Source organism: Cydia pomonella, chromosome 6 (assembly GCF_033807575.1).
Source record: "Cydia pomonella isolate Wapato2018A chromosome 6, ilCydPomo1, whole genome shotgun sequence".
NCBI classification, from domain to species: domain Eukaryota; kingdom Metazoa; phylum Arthropoda; class Insecta; order Lepidoptera; family Tortricidae; genus Cydia; species Cydia pomonella.
The window spans coordinates 10,874,364-10,894,261 of NC_084708.1; the positions used below are offsets into that span (position 1 = coordinate 10,874,364).

Sequence of the window (19,898 nt, forward strand, 5' to 3'; positions counted from 1 at the left end):
ATATATAAAGGTAAGTATGAATTAATATATTATCTATCACACTTGGGTAAGTAAACCTTTTTTCTATAAATACTTTACCTATATTGATTAATAATAAAAAAAATGTTAATAAAATTACATATTTCCTTAAAAAATCTCCAATTCTAATTCTGTAGGTACGTGAACTTATTGAAACAACGCCACTTACAGTTCCTTTTTAGGGTTCCGTAGTCAACTAGGAACCCATATAGTTTCGCCATGTCCGTCTGTCTGTCTGTCTGTCCGAGGCTTTGCTCCGTGGTCGTTAGTGCTAGAAAGCTGAAATTTAGCATGGATATATAAATCAATAATGCCGACAAAGTCATACAATAAAATCCAAAAATTTAATTTTTTTAGGGTACCTCCCCGACACGTAAAGTGGGGGTGAAAATTATTTTTTGCTTCAACGCTACAGTGTGGGATATCATTGAAAAAGTCTTTCAAAATTAATAGGGGTCTTCAACAAACATTTTTTGATAAAGTGATTATATTCGGAGATAATCGCTCCGAAAGATAAAAAAATGTGTCCCCACCTCTAACTTTTGAACCATAGGTCAAAAAAATATGATAAAAATCGTGGAAGTAGAGCTTAAGAAAGACATTAAATGAAAACTATAGCGGACATGATCAGTTTTCATAGTAAAAAGACGTACAATCTACTATACTTTAAGCTCCAGTTTAGCTTATTGTGACGGAAGAGTAACTACGGAACCCTGCTCTGAGCATGAGCAGACATGCTCTTGGCCGGTTTTTTTTTTTAATAATATATTTACAGAGCTCAGCATAATGAGTAAACAAACGATGTTTGTTTCTTTAACACTGTTACCGCAACGCCACAAGTGGCCGAACCTAAACACGCCGGTTACTGCAGTTTGTTATGATAAGTGCTGAGAACACGTAAACTATATATTGTGGTTAGGGCGTCCACGCGTTAGAAGTTGGTAGGACATGATTAAGTTTTAAGATCTGTTTTTAATACATATTGTGTATGTTTGTAGCCTCGAAAATATTTTCCAGCTACAAAATAACTACGGTAAAGTGTGTATTGAAAACGAACCAATGTAAGGTATACCCGGATAAGATCTGATGGAACTCGTGAATGGTTGCTGTTTGTGGAGGCCGGTCTATTTAAGCTAACACGGGCTACATGTTATGTTATGTTATAAGTATGTAGGTAACTTATGAGTGTCATTCACGTGAGACACTTCATTCGGTTCTTGCGTGTTTGTCTGATGTATTTTTTTGTTTTTAATTATTTATATAATCATTCAAGTTTTGGAGACCCTTTATATCTCTAAGGATAATTTAATGATCGTTTTTTAATTATATTTTATCTCTGACACTCAGAGATTTTTACATCTCTAAAGAATTTTGTTCATAGTTAATATTATAGTTTTTTTCTTGATTAATTCGACGTTTAGAGACTGTACACATATGTAATAAAATATCAAATATTTCATTAATTCCATATTTGAATTGTATTTTGTGATTTTGGTTATTTTTATTGCTTGTAAAAATTTGAGATGTAAAAGTGCCCCGTGTGGTCTATTTGCTGAATAAATGTTTGATGTTTGGAAGGTAACATCGTATGATGGCAACTGCTAAAAAATATATCCAAATTAGCAGTTATTTTACATCACTGGCAATACAATTTGCGACGCCATTTAACACCGCTCCTCTCGCCATTTTGTAATAACCGCTCAGTCGTGTCAGTCGTGTGTCACGAACGTTTAATACAAATGTGAAAAAGTTAATTTTTAATTAAAAAAAATATAGATCAACTTTGAGTGTAGATTACTCCTAAACATTAAGGGGTATTAAGTATATTAATAATAAAACCTTCTTTTCTTTTTTATCATTTGCATTCAACATTTGGAGGTAAAAGTAAGTCAGAATCTAGTGTTTTTTTTGTAACGTCCTTCCAACTCGCTGAAAAATAGTCCGGTCTTAGCCGGGTGTACCTTACGCTATTTCGTTATGCTGGGATACTATTCCTTAACTAACTTTTACATTAACCTTTAAGAGTAGGAACGCATTAAGATATGCAGTCGCGAATTAGTAATTCATTCGCCGTAAAAACCTACTCAATGATTAGTGAGTAATTGAAATTCAAATGTGATCCCTTGTTTCCATCTATTTAGCTACGAAGCTGAGCTGTAGTTTTCAAATAAAATTTGGAATAAAATATTTAAAATAAACAAGGTACAAGTAATGTATCTTTACGAGACATTTTTACTAAGCCGTAGAACCTGATTAGATTACAATGATGATGATGATTACAATGATGAAATTAAATCATCATGGTTTCTTATGAAATTCAATTGGTTTAAAAAGTAAAAATTTGAGGTTTGACGACCGGTCTGGGTCACTACCAGACCCTGCCTATCAAGCCGATGGTCCCGGGTTCTAATCCTGGTAAGGGCATTAATTCGTGTGATGAGCATATTTATGAATATGTATATATTATATATATCGTTGTCTAAGTACCCGCAACACAAGCCTTATTGAGCTGTGCCGTGGGACTTAGTCAATTTGTGTAATAATTTCCTATAAGTAATATTTATTTATTTAAAAATAACTTATCTGATAATACAACAAATCTGCTGATAGATATTGTTGTTCACCACAGTTTAAACTATGGCATTATATAAGCTAAATTCGGTTTGGTTCCTTCAACATTTAATCGACCCGATAACCTTTTGGTATTAAAAATAACAACAGGTGAATTCGTAATGTATTTTAAAGAATTATTTATTTTAAACTTTATTGCACATTGTAGATTAGGCAAAGTTAATGTACATATGTTATTAGGCTTTGAGAAGGGTGTAGGGATAAAAAGTAAAAGTAATATTCATCTCACCGAACTGGTTACATGTCCGATCCTCTTTCTATATAGGCAGCTCGTCTTTGCAATCTCCTTGTCAAAATTAACAGTGTCCGAACAGGTTTGCTTTTACAAAAAAATCTTAGTGTATCCGCTTTGTAAGTTTATCTGATTTCGTATGTATGTATGTATATGTAAGTATATGTATTTGTATCAATATTATTTATATATATGTATATTTATCTTTGTCTTTACACAATACAATCTTATGATTGTATTGTGTTCGTACCGGTACCTAATTATAATATCTATACCACATGTTTTTGCAACGGCTGCTACTTATTTACCTAAAGGTTGACTGGTAGAGAATGCCTTATGGCATTATGTTCATCTTTTGTACAGTCTGTTTTATTATGTGCAATAAAGTTTAAATAAATAAATTATAAGCAAAATACAATTACTACATAAATAAAATAATAAAGTGAAGGTACCTATAAATACAATTAAATACAATTATTGATATTTACGAATATATGGATATATAATACATATACATACACTGTACAGTCAGCACCAAGAAGATAGTGACGGCTAAAGTAGCCAAATATATCGTAACACATCTTTGCTATCATATAAATAAGCAAGTACGTTGCAAGGGCATGCAAGTTCGCCTCTGTAAAAATGATGTGCTTTTTTCTGCTTTATGTTTCTTTTTGTACAATAAAGTGTTTTACTACTACTACTACTATGTTCAAATATATTTAACCAATCTGGCCGTTACTATCTATTGGATGCTGACTTTATATGCGATGGGTTACGAACTAATTTCTACTATCCATACAATATACATCCGCGTGGTTACTCTAGCCGTACAACGCGATGCGGTTGCATTTATAACGTGATGACGGTTATGATAAGGGTGTGATTGCTTTCCCATATTTTGTCCGTTAAAATGTAAACATCTTTTAGCTATGAGAAATATAGTTATGAATATAAGTGCTTTAAATAAATTCTTAAAGCAGATAGACTTAGACCAAGCTGTTTGCAGCGATTTTGACTGCCCAGACTTTAGTGTTATTTAAACGTCACAATTTCATAAAAGTTTAAGATAACACTTGCACAGTCTGGGTTATCAAAATCGCTGCCCACTTAGCTCGGTCTTACTCTACGAATGTATTGCGCTATAAAGAGTGTTAGTTTAACTGAGGTGGTTGGTTTGGTAAGAAGTTATTATTATGGCCATCTGGCCACGGACTGGTTGAAAGCCTGGGTCTATGAAGCTGTTTTGCATTATATTATGAAATTTAAAACGTAATATATCTAGTTTTAGTCCCAAACTCCAGCTACCTTCTAATACGCGATCAATGTGGAACTTCATTACCAACTACAACTGCCTGAAATAAAACCTACACAGTCGCAATCAGCTCACTGGTTAATTGTCCATCAGTCATAGTATTTTTGAACTGGGTACATAAAGTATTATATTTGTGAGTATATTTAATTATAGTATAATTATGTACCTAAGTTTTTTGCCGTTAGTATATATGATTTATCGCTATTTTGTTTTTTAAGTTACTTTTTTTTTGTTTAATGACTGCAGCTACCACATGGTTGACTGGTAGAGAATGCCTTTAGACATTAAGTTCGCCATGTGTACTTAATTTCACATAAAATACTTAAATACTTGAATTTGTTATATTGTGCAATAAAGTTTAAATATATAAATCAGATATATCGGAGTGCTGGAGATGCTCAAAAATATCTGAACACGCACTATAGCGCCCTGACAATGGAGGCGTGGTGATATATCTGTTAGAACCTTGTCCGCTCCGAAATATCTGATAGCGACTTTTACAAGTCAAAAAAGTTAGATCATTGTTGAACCAGTTAATTATAACTAAATATGTACAAAATCGTTAAAAATGCAAAAAATAAAACCTTCTAAACGTATCTATTTCCCTACATGGCCAGCGAAAAGGCTAAACATAAAGTAGCAATCGGATTTCCGTGGTTTAACCAAGTTAAACGAAACTTGCGACAATTTCTTTAAAAGCCTATAATATCTTTTTAAGAGTGCTTATCGCGAAAGGGGTACTAAACCAGCCGCGTCGCGAACATTATTTAAAAAAGAGGAAGCCGCGAGAGTTTACTTGTTTTGTAATGTCTGCATGGAGCCAAGACACAGTAGATCCGGAGGCGCAGTCAGATCTGTATAATCTTCGAATAAATATCAGGTGGCAATTAAAGCTCACTAATTACTACTACAAGTTGAGGGCAATATGGAACCATACTAATAGAAAAAACCGGCCATGAGCATGTTGGGCCGTGCTCAGTGTAGAATTCCGTAGTTACCCGTCTGTTACAAGTGTTACAACAAACCTTGAACGGGTGCTATATTCCAAAATCTCCCAATTATGATTAAAAAAAGAAAATATATTTATAATGATGCGAATATTATTGGAATAACGCAATTCTAAGGCAAGATATTTTCGTAAATGAGAGAAATAACTCAGACAAAACATAAAATAATATTGGTTATCATCATCATCTCCTAGCCGTTTTCGACCACAGCGACTGCGTTCTACCGCTGAGAGCGTCGCTGGTGCGCTCTCAGGTGACTGATATAGCCAATTTTTGCAGCAAATGTACGACCACACTCGTTGCAAGTCAGCACCCCTCGGACATAATTGTAAAGTATGGCCGCAGGTGGTCTGGCCTTCAGCTCGTCGCGCTTAGCGTCGAGTTCTGTGAGCCGCCTGGCTTCAAACTGACGTACCTGAGTCTGCACAATATGCCTCCAACGTGGACGGTCACTGGCTAGACTCTCCCACTTCGTTGGCTCTATATAAGCTCTCTTCATATGCCGTTTCAACACATCTTTGAACCGCAAGAATTGGCCGCCTTGTTTGCGCTTTCCATCTTGCAGTTCGCAGTAGAAGATGCGTTTCGCGACTCGGTCTTGGGACATGCGGGAGACGTGACAGCACCATCGTAGCTGTCGTCTCATTAGATAGGCCTCTATTCCAGCGACATCGGTACGCCTAAGGATCTCCGTGTTTCTAACACGGTCAGACCAATGGACGCCCATAATTTCGCGAAGGTATCTCAGATGGAAGCTGTCTAATGAGCGAATATGCTTACGATACAGGCACCACGTTTCTGAGGCATACAAAAGATTCGGCAGGACAATAGCCATGTATACAGCTATTTTAGTAGAAAGCTTTATATCGTGTGACCGAAACACCTTGGAACGAAGTTTGCCGAACGCACCTGCAGCGGCTCCTATTCTGCAGTTAATTTCGTTGTCAAGGTGGCACTTAGCTGTAATCGTGCTACCCAGGTATTTGAACTGCTCTACTAGTTTAAGTGAGTCCCGTCCGAGTTTAATGTCAACCTGCGGATTGGCAATTGTGCCGAGGACCAGAACTTCAGTCTTCTTGACACTTATTTTAAGGCCAAATCTATGACAATCTATTGGTTATATTTATTTATTCAACCTGTAGACCATAGTTGAAAAAATATATTAATAATCAGTTGCCGGACACCAGATGGTCAACATCTCCAGCATCTCCTGAAGATGCCTCGTAGAGAGAGGCGAAACACGTATCGACTTTTGTACTATTGTTCGTGGTGTGTTTTATTTATTTGCGTTTTTGCGGAGGGTGGGTGATAATCTTAATTACATGCAAAACATACGCAAGTAAATATAACGGGTTAGCACTGATTGCCTAGCACGTTATTATTTCGCGGATGAGCAAATTATGTAATATTTTACGCGTAAAATTGCACCTAATGCGTGGAGGCTTCGTGCTCTTTGTAAGCGCTTCATAATGCGCTGTCTGTAAAATAGAAAATTGAAAAAGAAAAAATAAAAATAAAAAATTGGGATCCTCCCCTACAAGTAGTTTTTTTCACCACATCAGCTGGTAAAAGCTTGATTGTTCAAAACCTCATGAAAAAGTTGTTGATAAAAATTTTGTCCACATGTGGGGCCAAGTAAAGAGATGCAAATTTTGAGTATTTTTGTTATGTCAGCTGGTATTATTGACTTTTAAATGATGATTATGAATTATAAGTATTTAATGACTTTCATTTGGATTTGATGTGGTTTGATTTTGTTTGATATCTTACAGTTAATATTTTCTTCGGGTCTGTGAGGTGAACAATTTTGTGTTTCACTTGGGGGCAAAATTTGTTTAACCTTCGTGCTTTGAAACCCTTGCAATGCTCGTGGTTCAATTTTGGAATCTTTCGCTGCTCGGGTATCAATATTAGCACGAGCGTTTAAGCAACAACTTTGCCCCTTGTAAAACAGATAACTGTTACAATCATCAATCCTTCGTACTCATTAAAAACACATTTCAAGCCAACTGACCTACTGTACGTATTAACCACTGGCCAAAGGTCGTTGGGCCATCAGATAGCACCAGATTTGCGGCCACTCCATTAACAAATTACCTCTTTAAAGCGCTTCTGTAAATAAATGTGCAGGATTCTTTATTTACACGAGATAATGGTTTTATTTTCGCATACGTGCTTGCGTGCTTGAGCAAAATATAAAAGAAAAGTATTTTTCAATTTGTAGATGCTTATTTTTTTTCCAACTAAATGAACTGGATTTTGCGAAACTATGATGTGTAAAATACCATGATCTTTTAAGTACATTTTTATTATACATTAAATCATAAAACACATTTATTTCACCTAATCATATTTTATTTTACTAAACTTATTTCTTACAAAAAAACCTTCCTTCCTTAAAAATGGTCGAATTAGGAACATTCATTCTTTGCGAAAAATGTTGAACAATCACGAGATCCCACGAAACATAAGGTAACATTTTAGAAATAATGTGCGTGATAAATCACTCTTACACAAAACATTAAAATTTAAAGATTGTTGGGAAAATAAAAATAACGTATCTCATTATAACATAAGTGTTATTAAAATTACCGTCTTTTACAATTTTATTTCATACTGAATAAGCAGTAAATGTACGTTGTAAGAAATCGTAGCATCTATACATTACCTATTTTGATCTCACAACACCTTCACGGCACACAATTGCTCAATATGTTTATGTCAGGTGGCGCCATCTATTAAAAAGTTTGATAAACATTTTCGTTGCTAAGCAAACTTACGGCAAGCCTCTATTGACATAACGCGCTGTTTTATTATTGTTACAAGGACTATAGTGAATGCAAGCTTCATTATAAGAAATATGAATAAAAACGTTCTTCGCCCCGTAGTGGACGACCAAGAGCCACGTATTAGTGTTATTTGTCTTGGTCCAACGGGATCAGGTAAAACGACTTTGTTGAAAAGGCTACAAGAGGCCGAAGGTATTGACAATACCTATAGTCCGGTACCCACCATAGGAACTAATATTTATGATATACACTACGTTAATAAGAGTGGGAAAAAACAAACATTAAGTATACGAGAAGTCGGCGGAGAGATGGCGTCACTATGGAATAATTATTTGGAAGGAGTTGAAAAGGTAACATTATTAATTTATCACTAATACAATGTAGTAAAATGGGTGATGCTTGAGAGTAAAACATGTCGTTTAAAAAAAAAACATATACCTTGTTTTGACTTTTCATCAACACATACAAAGTATTTAACATTAATGTTGATTTTTGTTCTGCATCCAAAGCACTTTTGTCGAGTACAGTACTATTGGATTTTTTTTTTAATCCAAAGTTAGGAGTTAAGTGAGTAAGAACTAATCCTTTTTTTTCAGGTCATATTCGTAGTGGACACATCTAATCTGTGTCAAATATCGGCGGCAGCTCTCATGCTGTATACATTATTGGCCGAGCCCTGTCTCAAACAAGCTAAGGTTAATAATGTTCATAGTTTGTCTGTTGTTATTACCTATACATACACATAGACAATTATATAAAAAAACCCTCCAATTATACTAAAGCATGCCTGGCGAGTATTAAAAAAGGGGATATCAAGCGCTGATGTTCGGAGCGTTCCAAACCGCGATTGTTCCAAAACTATAATGTACAAACTTAATAAATCCTAATTGTACATTGTGAAACGAGAGGGGTGAGTGAGATACTGTAAGTTAAATTTTGCAATACTCTTACCCCCTGTAATTACACAATGTTTCTTATCATACCTACGAAGAAAAAACTAAATTTTACTAATAATACTACTTCTAGTGAAATCTAATCAAATCAGACTATTAACAGTTTTACTGCGCGGCTTACGTGGGCGATGACTCGCGAATGCGATGCGACGCGACGCGGCGCGGCGCGGCGCGGCGCGGCAGCCCAACGACATTCGGAGATAGCTCCGGTATAACACTTTCATAGGTATCAAAGGATTGAATTCACCCGCGCCGCGCCGCTTCGCGTTCGCGAGTTATTCGCTCTGGTAAGACACTGCCTATGATTTCAGAGTCATATTTAATAGCTAATCACAGCGAGGTATTTGTATATAATTCCGAAACTACCAAGATTTTAATTTTGAAATGATTGTTTGATTCTTTGCTTGGCTTTAAATACTATTTAAATACTGGGAAATCCCGGTATTTTCGGTTCCGGTATTTCCCGGGAGTAATCCCTACCCTCTACGCATCCTCGCACCGATCGGCTACCTTACACATCTCTGGTGATAACATTCACAACTGTCCACATCCTCGTTATGCATCCTCGCACCGCCCAGCTAATCGCACATCTCTGGTGGAAATGCAGCCTAACTTTGATTTCAGTTTATCCTAGTGTCAAGCAAGAAGTACTTATTTTATAAATAATGAATAGATAAATATTGGACGATCTTACACAAATTGACTAAGTCCCACAGTAAGCTCAAGAGGGCATGTGTTGTGGGTACGCAGACAACGATAAGTATAATATATAAATACATAGAAAACACCCATGACTCAGGAACAGATATCTGTGCTCATCACACAAATAAATGCTCTTACCGGGAGTCGTCGTTGGTATACCGTTGTTTTAAATTACTATATTTCTATACCATACCTCTCGCGTCGAATGATATTTCCTATTACAGTTCCTTCAAGTTGCTTTTGGTTGGACTTAATTTAAAAAAAGTAACGCGTTTATACCATATTTTTATTAAAATTACTGTTATATTTCTATAGAAATTAATGTGTTAAACTTCAAAAAACTGTCCACAAATATTTTACGTGACAGCTACTCCATATAAAAATGAATTGTTAAAATAGGGATCATTATTCGATGAGATACATATATACTATGTAATTATCTTCATTTTGATTATATAATACCACGCTTTAACTACGATTCCCAGCGAATGGGTGGAGTCAGGCTGCGTCAGAGCGCCTTTCAAAGCCGTGACCGGCCCCGGACGGACTACATCGCGTTTAATGTATAGGCACATTGAAAATGCGCTCCGACGCAGCCGGACTCCGCCCGTTCGGTGAGAAACGAACTTTACTATACCCGAGGTCTCGTTCAGAGCAAACTACTAATAAAACTAGTTTGAACTTGCTTTCAGTTCATCCTAGTGCTAAGCAAGATGGACTTGGCTTACCGTCAGATGAGGAACGAAGCCCTGCTGATGCTGCAGAGCCGCCGACTGCTGGCGGAGCTCCCGAGACCCCCAACCATTCTCGAAGCAGCGCCGCTTACCGGCGAGGGTCTGCTGGAGCTGAAGGCGCAGCTCACCAATCAGAAGATTAAACCTGCAATATAAATGGTAGACGTGTAACCTTTTAGCGACAGGTGCAAAACATGAAAATAGTACATTGTGCAACGAGGGGGGTAAGTGAAATTTTGCAAACAAGGCCTTTTTGCATTAAAGACTCGAGTTTGCAATATTCTTCCCCCGGAGTTACACACAATGTTTTAATCACACTTGCGAAGAAAAAACTAAATTTTAAGTGTTAAATACGGTGATATTTTAAACATTCGTCCGCCATATTGTCATTCTTTGACAAAAAAAGCATTGATGCGTATCCGGCATTCAGCCGCGATTGAAAATTCTGTAAAAATATTTTAAACTGCTATCAATTTAATCAACTTAGATATTTTTTAACATAAACAATAAACATAAATTATGAACGTCAGTATTTTAAAAGTAAAACCCATTTTAACCTTCTTGGTTCGTATGAATTAGTGACACATTTTTTTAAAAAGCTATAACACCCTCGGGATATATAGCTTATTTTCACAATCCAAAAAAATCAGACTTTAAATTGTTGCATGCTAAAATCATAGTTACATGCCGTTTTAGATTGGTAGGTAAATATAAAAGCAATGTTGTTATTCCAATGTATATAATAGGACAAAATAAGGTAGGTACGTACGATAATTTAATCTGATTATATTTAAAAATTACAAATTTCGATGGATGGGCGTAGCATTATATAATTATTCTTAATTATTTTAATTATTGTGTTAATTTTAAGTCATAAAGTTTCAAGTCAAAGGCCATAATTTTTGTAGAGTTTTAGTTTAAAATACGGCTTAGAAGCGATTGTATTATTCCAGCACTTTGGCCCTTAGTACTTGAAACTACTTCGAAAAGTCAATTTTCTTATTGCAATAGGACGGTATACATCTATTGCAATTTTAGAAGAAACAAAATTTGTTTCTTTCTACTATTTAATAGTCCAGTTCACGCAATGCCTTAGCCTGCGTTTCCACAAGAGATGTGCGAGGTAGCTAAACGGTGCGAGGATGTGTAGCGAGGGTGTGTAGCGGGCTCTTTTCAAATATGCGAGCGAGGTGCGGTGAGACGGGAGGTGATGATTTTTTTCGCGCTTGCGTCCGTAACTCGCAACTTGCAACACATTCCTTGCACATATTCTTCCCTTGTTTTGTATGTAAGTACATAAACCTCGCTCTGCTGAGCTGTTTCCACTAGAGGTGTGCTGAGCGAGGATAGGTAAATGAAATATTTCTATTGGTTCATGACAAACACTTCCCTCGCTAAGCATCCTCGCATATCTCTGGTGAAAACCCAGTCTTAAGATTTTAATTACCTATAATCTCATACTTCAAAGGCCTGTATATTTTTTTTTTTTTTTTAATTTACTTAAAATACTAAACGCATGGCTATATCAATTACGTTTTATTAATACAAATATTATATTATATATTAAGGCTTCATTTATTTACTTATAAACACCCAAATAATTGAAAAATTCATGTTATTTAATAATTAAATTATTACGGAGATTATTCCGTTTAAAAATACCTACTTATTTACAAGCATCAACTATAAAAAGCATTATTATTTCCCCCCACAAATAATTAACACTCCATTTTAGTCATACCCCGACCGAAAACACATGCTTCATCCATAATTCCTAACAAAAACAACTTTGTGCCTATTGGGGCTTAATTACTTCAGATCTTAACAATAATAAAACTTTCGTAAATTTCTTGTCTTATAAATTATGAAGATTTTAAACCTAAGGGTAGGCGGAGAGCGTTACAAGGCGAACAAGGCTCCACGTTTCGTTCGAAGGAACTTCGCCTTCAAAGTTTCGACATGTGTCCCGCAAGACTCCATCTTACCTAGATAGAATCAGAGACCAGTCAATAGTCAATACTGTTAGTCTGTACTCAAAGTACACCACCATTAAGTTAAGCACAAAGCAGTTCTATGCAATAGATGGCGCTGCTCTTTTATCAGTGGTAGTGGTAGACGCCGGCAGCGCCACAGAATATATAATTGTACTACCGTACAGAAAGGAAAATTCCTACAGAGCCGAAGTTTGACAGCGATTCAGGGCCGAATCATGTTGTCTCTTTTTAATGTCTGTAACTGCCCTTTCAGCCGAAAGGGATAGTTCCACCCTAAATAACGGAGCCGAGAAAGCCCAAATGATTTAGTTTCCTCCCCCTGGCAGCAACGCTCACACTTTGCCTAGCGCTGCGATTGTCTTATATTTTGTACCTGAATCAGGCGACTTTGTAGGGAGATCATCAGTCTTTATTACTTACTTGTCATTGATAGAGTATATAGAACCTCAAACTCTAGTGGAAGTAATGCGTATGTTTAAGCGTCGGTATTTTTACTATCTAAGTATAGATCTGTATTTAGGATAGTTTTATAGCAATCTTGGCTGGTTTCTAGTATGTATGTCTGGATACATTTCGGAAAGTATAAGAAAATACCATTGAGGTATTATGTAGTACTAGAGAAGATCACTGGAAGAAAATGCTTCCACACCTCAATGAAATGCCGGTACTTTACTGCGTTTAGTACGTCTCCGACCACTGGCGAGATGCCACGCATGTGTCACAAATTAAAAAAACAAACAATATAAATGAAAAATATCATTCTGCGTTATGATATGACAATGTATTGTAATAATATCAAGAAACATAATAAAAGCAATATATTAACAATCCACTGCGAAAAAAACTCTTGTTTTAAGCTCATTTAAATTATTTTGAAACGTCACTTTAAACACTCGCGGTGGTACGCCATTTTCTTTGGCGCATAGATTAAATTTCGCAGATGTAACGTAGGTACTAATGATTATCTACCTTATTGTTTGCAGAATATATACATAATAATGATATATTACTCTTTATCTCGTAATTTTTTTAATGTTTTTCTCATATTTAAAGAGTATATTATGCTATAAGCGCCATTTGATCAAAATTGCTACGAGTACGAAAGTCATTTGAGAAAGAGTTTCATGACTATTTTTATAAATTTGAATGTCGTCCGTGTCACATATCCTTAAAACAATTTCAATACACTTGTAAGGAAAAAAATACAATTTATCTAGATTCTTCACAGTGTGTATGTAGGCAGAAAATGAACAGTTATCATAATAGTTTCGCCTCTGGCTAGCTACACAGCTATGCTTATTCTTTAGCTTCATGACAGACGTCAAACGCCGAAAATGGCGGACACAATTTGTTCTCAATAGCCTGTCTAGTATATTTATGTCAGTGGAAAATACAGTCTGCAGTTGCATTTAATTACCAAATACAAGTTTGAAAACTTTGATGGCAACTAGACCTTAGAGATGTCTAAGAAATGACACATTTAATATTTTGAAATATAACTTAATTTCTCAAATTTAAATAAATTATTTAGCATTTATTTGTAACAAGTTAATTTCGCGAATAAGCAAATAATTCAGATGATTTTGTCGATGTGAAGGCCTTTATGCTAGTCTAATCTCTATTTAAATTATAATAATTATGTACTATATTGCGTTGCTGTTGAAACTGTACTCTTACTCATGCCGGGTGATCAGGGGGTCTACCGCGAAAATTAAGGCATAATTAGAGTGTTAGAAAAGAAAAGAAATTCGATTTACGCGGTTATAGCACAGTATCTACATCTACTTACAGTCAGCAGAAGCAGCAGAGCAGGTGAGATAATAAAAAATCTACCCGTACCCTTACTCACTGAAAACATATGTACGAATATCTACACGATTTTGATTACGCTAATCCCGAAAGTGAATACCTATACTAATTAAATTAAATAGTCCATGGGGTTATTCTATGTTTGTACAGAGAAAAGCTGTATACAAATTTCTATGCACAATGATACCCTGTGGTCCCTGTGTGCTTCGGGCAAGGGCCTTTACGTGATGGTTCCAGATCCGCGCACGCCTCCCAAAAGTCCGGAACACCATTGTTTCCTATACCGAAAAGTTGTGTTTAGAATATTTACCATTTCTATTATTATTCCGTACTCAAATTCCTTTTTAGGGTTCCGTAGCCAAATGGCATAAAACGAAACCCTTATAGTTTCGCCATGTCCGTCTGTCTGTCTGTCTGTCTGTCTGTCTGTCTGTCTGTCTGTCTGTCTGTCTGTCCGAGGCTTTGCTCCGTGGTCGTTAGTGCTAGAAAGCTGAAATTTGGCATGGATATATAAATCAATAAAGCCGACAAAGTCGTACAATAAAATCTAAAAATTTAATTTTTTTTAGGGTACCTCCCCTACACGTAAAGTGGGGGTGAAATTTTTTTTTCGCTTCAACCCTAGAGTGTGGTGTATCGTTGGAAAGGTCTTTCAAAACTAATAGGGGTTTTCAAGAAACATTTTTTGATAAAGTGAATATATTCGGAGATAATCGCTCCCAAGGAAAAAAAAAAATGTGTCCCCCGCCCTCTAACTTTTGAACCATATGTCCAAAAAATATGAAAAAAATCGTGGAAGTAGAGCTTAAGAAAGACATTAAATGAAAACTATAGCGGACATGATCAGTTTAGCTGTTTTTGAGTTATCGCAAAAAGTTTTCCCTTCATAGTAAAAAGACTTACTTTAATTAGGTACTGATTATGCAAATTTGCCTATTTGTTTAACTCGGGTGAAAGGTACCGTTTCATCCCTTGGTTAACAATTTACTATACTTTAAGCTCCAGTTTAGCTTATTGTGACGGAAGAGTAACTACGGTACGGAACCCTACACTGAGCGTGGCCCGACATGCTCTTGGCCGGTTATCTTATTTAATAATTGAAGAGGCAGTTGCTATGCCGTCTGTCAGCGCGCAGGCGCAAGCAGCCACCGGAAGCCGGAAGTTGCGGTGTTGCGGGCACAATCTGGAGTTGAATGGTGGGAAACACTGAATCAAGTGCAGCCCGGCCTCTGTTTTATGTATGAAACTGTAAATGATAAATGGGTAACGTTTTCATTTGATTTTAGGTTTTAATTGTGCGTGAGTTTCAGCTTGAATAGAATTTGAAATAGAGGTGTATTGTCAAAGAAAACTTTGTAGCCACAGTAAATTTACTGCCATCTTTCATCAAATGATTAAAACTTTTAGAACGCCGTTTGATTGTGATCCTCATTCTTTCACTGATGTGGTGGTATGTTTTCGAGCGATGGCGTGATCAAAAACTTGAAAGTTTTAGACCCTAAGGGGGAGAACAGGGGAGTGGAATTTTGTATGGGGAATCAATAACCGCTGAACCGATTTAGTTGAAATTTGGTATGTAGATAGTTTCTGTTTTGGGGAAGGATATAGAATAGAATAGAATAGAAGAAATTTATTCAGAAAACGCTTAATTTTAGGTAATACATGAGACGACAGAATCAATTTATTATTAAGCGTCACTGAAAAGGTCTCCACTCAGCTTAATGTCAAGATACCACCTAAGGATCTCGACGCTGGTCTTCCATAGAAACCTTTCCGAGAGAGCGCAGCTACACGCTAAAGTACAAAATTTTTTGACGACCGGTTTGGCCTAGTGGGTAGTGACCCTGCCTACGAAGCTGATGGTCCCGGGTTCAAATCCTGATAAGGGCATTTATTCGTGTGATGAGCATGGATATTTGTTCCTGAGTCATGGGTGTTTTCTATGTATTGAATTATTTATAAATATTTATATATTATATATATCGTTGTCTAAGTACCCTCAACACAAGCCTTATTGAGCTTACTGTGGGACTTAGTCAATTTGTGTAATAATGTCCTATAATATTTATTTATTTATATATTTAAGTACAAAAGTTTCAAGTAAATATCATAAGGCTATAATTATAATTCAAGTAAAAACTACAATAACAAATAAATTATTTAAATTAACGGTACCTAAACAGTCAGTCAGTCGTCATACAAGGCGAAATAAATTATAGGGTAGGAGTTCGTTCTAGTACATGGCATAGTGATGGCACAGGAGTATACCCAATATTTATAATTTTTGTAAGTGTAAAATATGTTTTTTAAATTTACTTCTAAATGAACTAATTGACGGTGAGTTCCTTATAAGTGGAGGTATATTGTTCCAGCACTTCGTGGCTAGTTTATTTAAAACTGCCACGAAATGATGCGGTGCTGAGCCTAGAGCAAATAAGACGAATGGCTAATATGGCCCCTAATATGGCGCTGTGAAAAAGTTAACTTTTCATAGAGGTAGAACGATGTCATGGTTTTCATAATGCCAAAAGGCATGCAAGCAAAATGCAGCGAACGTCGCGATTCCATATTCATTAACCCACTATTATTTAAATAAGGAGTTACATGAGTTCGAGGTGGAATATTAAAACTAAAACGTGCACATGCGTTCTGCAGCCGCTGCATTAGCTTTTTTGTTTGGCACAATAGACATCCACCTATGACAGTATCAGCATAGTTGAGTTTTGACAGTATTAAAGATTCACATAGAGATATTCTTACGTCAGTACTTAAATATCTACGTACACTATATAATATCTTAAGTCTATAAAAACATACTCTAGAGATCTCCAATACGTGGTTGTGGAATCTAAGTTTACCGTCCATAAGCACACCCAAGTTCCTTGCTTCCGTTACATGCTCAATACAGTAATCCCCAATCTTAATCGAAGGGTTGTGGTTGCACATTTTACGCCTTTGCTTCTCAGTACCAAGTACAAGGAATTTTGACTTTGCTGGGTTTAAGACTAGACTGTTTTTGTTGGACCATTGAACTATTCATCTCAAATCGTCATTTATTTTTAGTCATAAATTGTCAGCATAAATGTGATAAGCACAGTTTTTGATAGCTTTCACTATATCCGCGCTATATACAGTATATATACAGAATAGGACCCAAAATTGAACCTTGCGGCATGCCACGGGAGACTAAAGATGCACCAGACACTTGAATGTTACCATTCTCACTAATTAATTGGACTCTCTGTCGGCGACCGCTTAAATAACTAGAAAACCATTTCAATGCCCTGATTTCAAACCCATAATAGGCTAGTTTCGAAAAAAGTAAATTGTGATCAATGGTATCGAACGCACGTGAAAAGTCGAGCAAAACATGAATGATCCTTTTCCAGCATCGACATCAGCATCGAGAGATATAGAGTTTTCAACCCCAAAATCGCCCCGTAAGAGTGAAAGGAGGAAAAGGGCATTACGGGAACAAAAGGATTGAAGTTTGTACGGGGAATAAGTAAAAAAAGATGCCCCCAGATACGTATTTAAGAATTTTTAATAGTTGATCACCCCCAACCCTTTAAATTGGGGGATGGAATATTGTCATAAGAAACTTACAAAAAGAAGTGAAATCCCATCAAAAACAACTTCATCTCAAATGTTGCCAAGACGAAACCATATATTTTGACTAAGATATATAGAGTATGTTCTACTTGGAAATGTTTTTGATGGGATACATGGCTTTCCTATCCTCGGTTGCACTTTATTATATTTGTCACAACTATGAAATAGCGATGGTTTAAGAACATTAAGGCCCTGTCGGTTTATCACTCTAATTGAGCGTAAGCGTGATCGAGACGGATGTGCGTGCTCGGATATCATGTTTATGAATTTTAATTTGTTGTGAGTTTTAACAATAAAAATATAATGGACGAGTTCCCTCGAAAATAAAATTTTCTTATTTCTAGAAGTAATTTTTATGTTTTTAGGTTTTGTGCAAAAATTCTTGCAAATAATTAAAATGCGTTTTAGACCTATGTTCGTGATTTTTTTTTCTATCGTGCGAAAGTCAAAAACTCAGGATTCGAATCGATGAAGTCCCTACAGAAAGGCCTCACAATTGCCAGTTAAATTTTTGGCAATTGTATTGTGATCTAAAAAAGCGGGACGATATTTCAAAACCTGTTATCTCACCCTACGGCACCTCGTCTTTATGGTTCCCATAGTATTAAGTAGTTTTAGGAGTAGCAAATAGCCTCATGGGATTTTACTTTTACCATAGAGTTCAACCTAAAAGTTGGTGCAGAAGATTTATTGTACGTACTTACCTTTCCGCTTGACCCGTTTCAACTCCCCGTTTAAATATTCAAAAATTAAAACTGGGTGCTTTGGGCAGCTGGAAACTTGAGTAAATCTTTCTTTCCGGCCGCAGGGAGCGGTACACCTCAATCAGGCTACTTCCCTAATCAAAACCGACCGAATCCTTGCGAATATTAATGTTTTATCTCGCAACTTGTAACATAGCATAATACAGTTTGAAGATTTCCATAGCATTTATATTAGAGTAATTAAGGTAATGAGTAAAAACATGCATTTTTGGTTTATTATCACTTAAATGTTTTCCCATCCTCTTATTCACAAACAGGGTAAAATCCTCGACTAGTTTATTTAACTATGTTCTCATCACATGTCATATGAAGGACAAAAGGTGTTTCCGCGGGAGTTATGGATTGTGGAAAAAAAGCTATAATTCCCTAGGGAGGTATACCTTTTATTTAGTTTTGTTATTAATTAAAACGAATTAACTAGGTATACATGAGTTTTACTTTTAAAATATTAACTTTTATAATTTAGTATTTTTGTTATAAATAATTAAAAATAATTTTTCCGTATATGTATGGCGTTTTTCTGTATTCTCTTGTGAAAAAAGATGGCGGTATCAGGCCGGTTGCTATAGGGAACACCCTATAGCTACCGAACTGAACACAGTTCGCCGCCTTGCAGCCAAAGCTCGCTAGACACGCTTTTAGATAACGACTCTTTAAGGATCACGGTGGCCCTGCGTTTGGGGTGTAAGGTGTGCGAAGCACATGGATGTATTTGTGGGGTCATGGTTGAAGAAGAAGGTCACCATGGCCTTAGCTGCTTGAAGTGTGCGGGACGTTTCTCAAGGCATCATGCTATTAATGATGTAATCCACCAGGCTTTGGTGTCGGCAAACGTTCCTTACGTTTTGGAACCTCCAGGGTTGTGCCACACAGATGGTAGGAGACTTGATGGTCTGACATTGGTTCCATGGCAGAAGGGCCGGTGTCTCTTGTGGGATGCGACTTGCGTCAGTACATTTGCACCTCCCTACTTGAGTCTCACGGTTAGGTCCGCGGGGTCAACTGCGGAGTATGCAGCCAAAATGAAACATTACAAGTACTTTGCCCTGGCCCCAATGTACGACTCCGTACCAGTTGCAGTTGAGACTGCGGGACCTTGGGCTTTGGAGGCGAAGGACTTCCGTAAGGGATTTGGGTCGGGAAATGGGGACATTTAAGACAGGTACGACTCGTGACGGTTATTTTATTTTGCTTAAATTATTGTTTACTCGTATAAACGACGAAGCCTGTGCGGATATCATCATTGGTTTGTTTAGGACGAAGCATATTGCTGATATGCATCGTGGCCACCTGACGTAACCTGCGTTGCGGATAATTTACACACTAAGTGGATTGTTT

General features: G+C 36.4%; 1 protein-coding gene across 1 annotated transcript; it reads left to right on the forward strand.

Annotated features, from left to right (window-relative positions):
* Positions 1 to 7,886: 7,886 nt before the first annotated feature.
* LOC133518652 (ADP-ribosylation factor-like protein 16) lies at positions 7,887 to 10,829 on the forward strand. Its single transcript, XM_061852333.1, has 3 exons — positions 7,887 to 8,342; positions 8,589 to 8,687; positions 10,340 to 10,829. Exons 1-3 carry the CDS (start codon positions 8,064 to 8,066, stop codon positions 10,535 to 10,537), a joined length of 576 nt encoding a protein of 191 aa, XP_061708317.1. The 5' UTR covers positions 7,887 to 8,063; the 3' UTR covers positions 10,538 to 10,829.
* Positions 10,830 to 19,898: the final 9,069 nt, after the last annotated feature.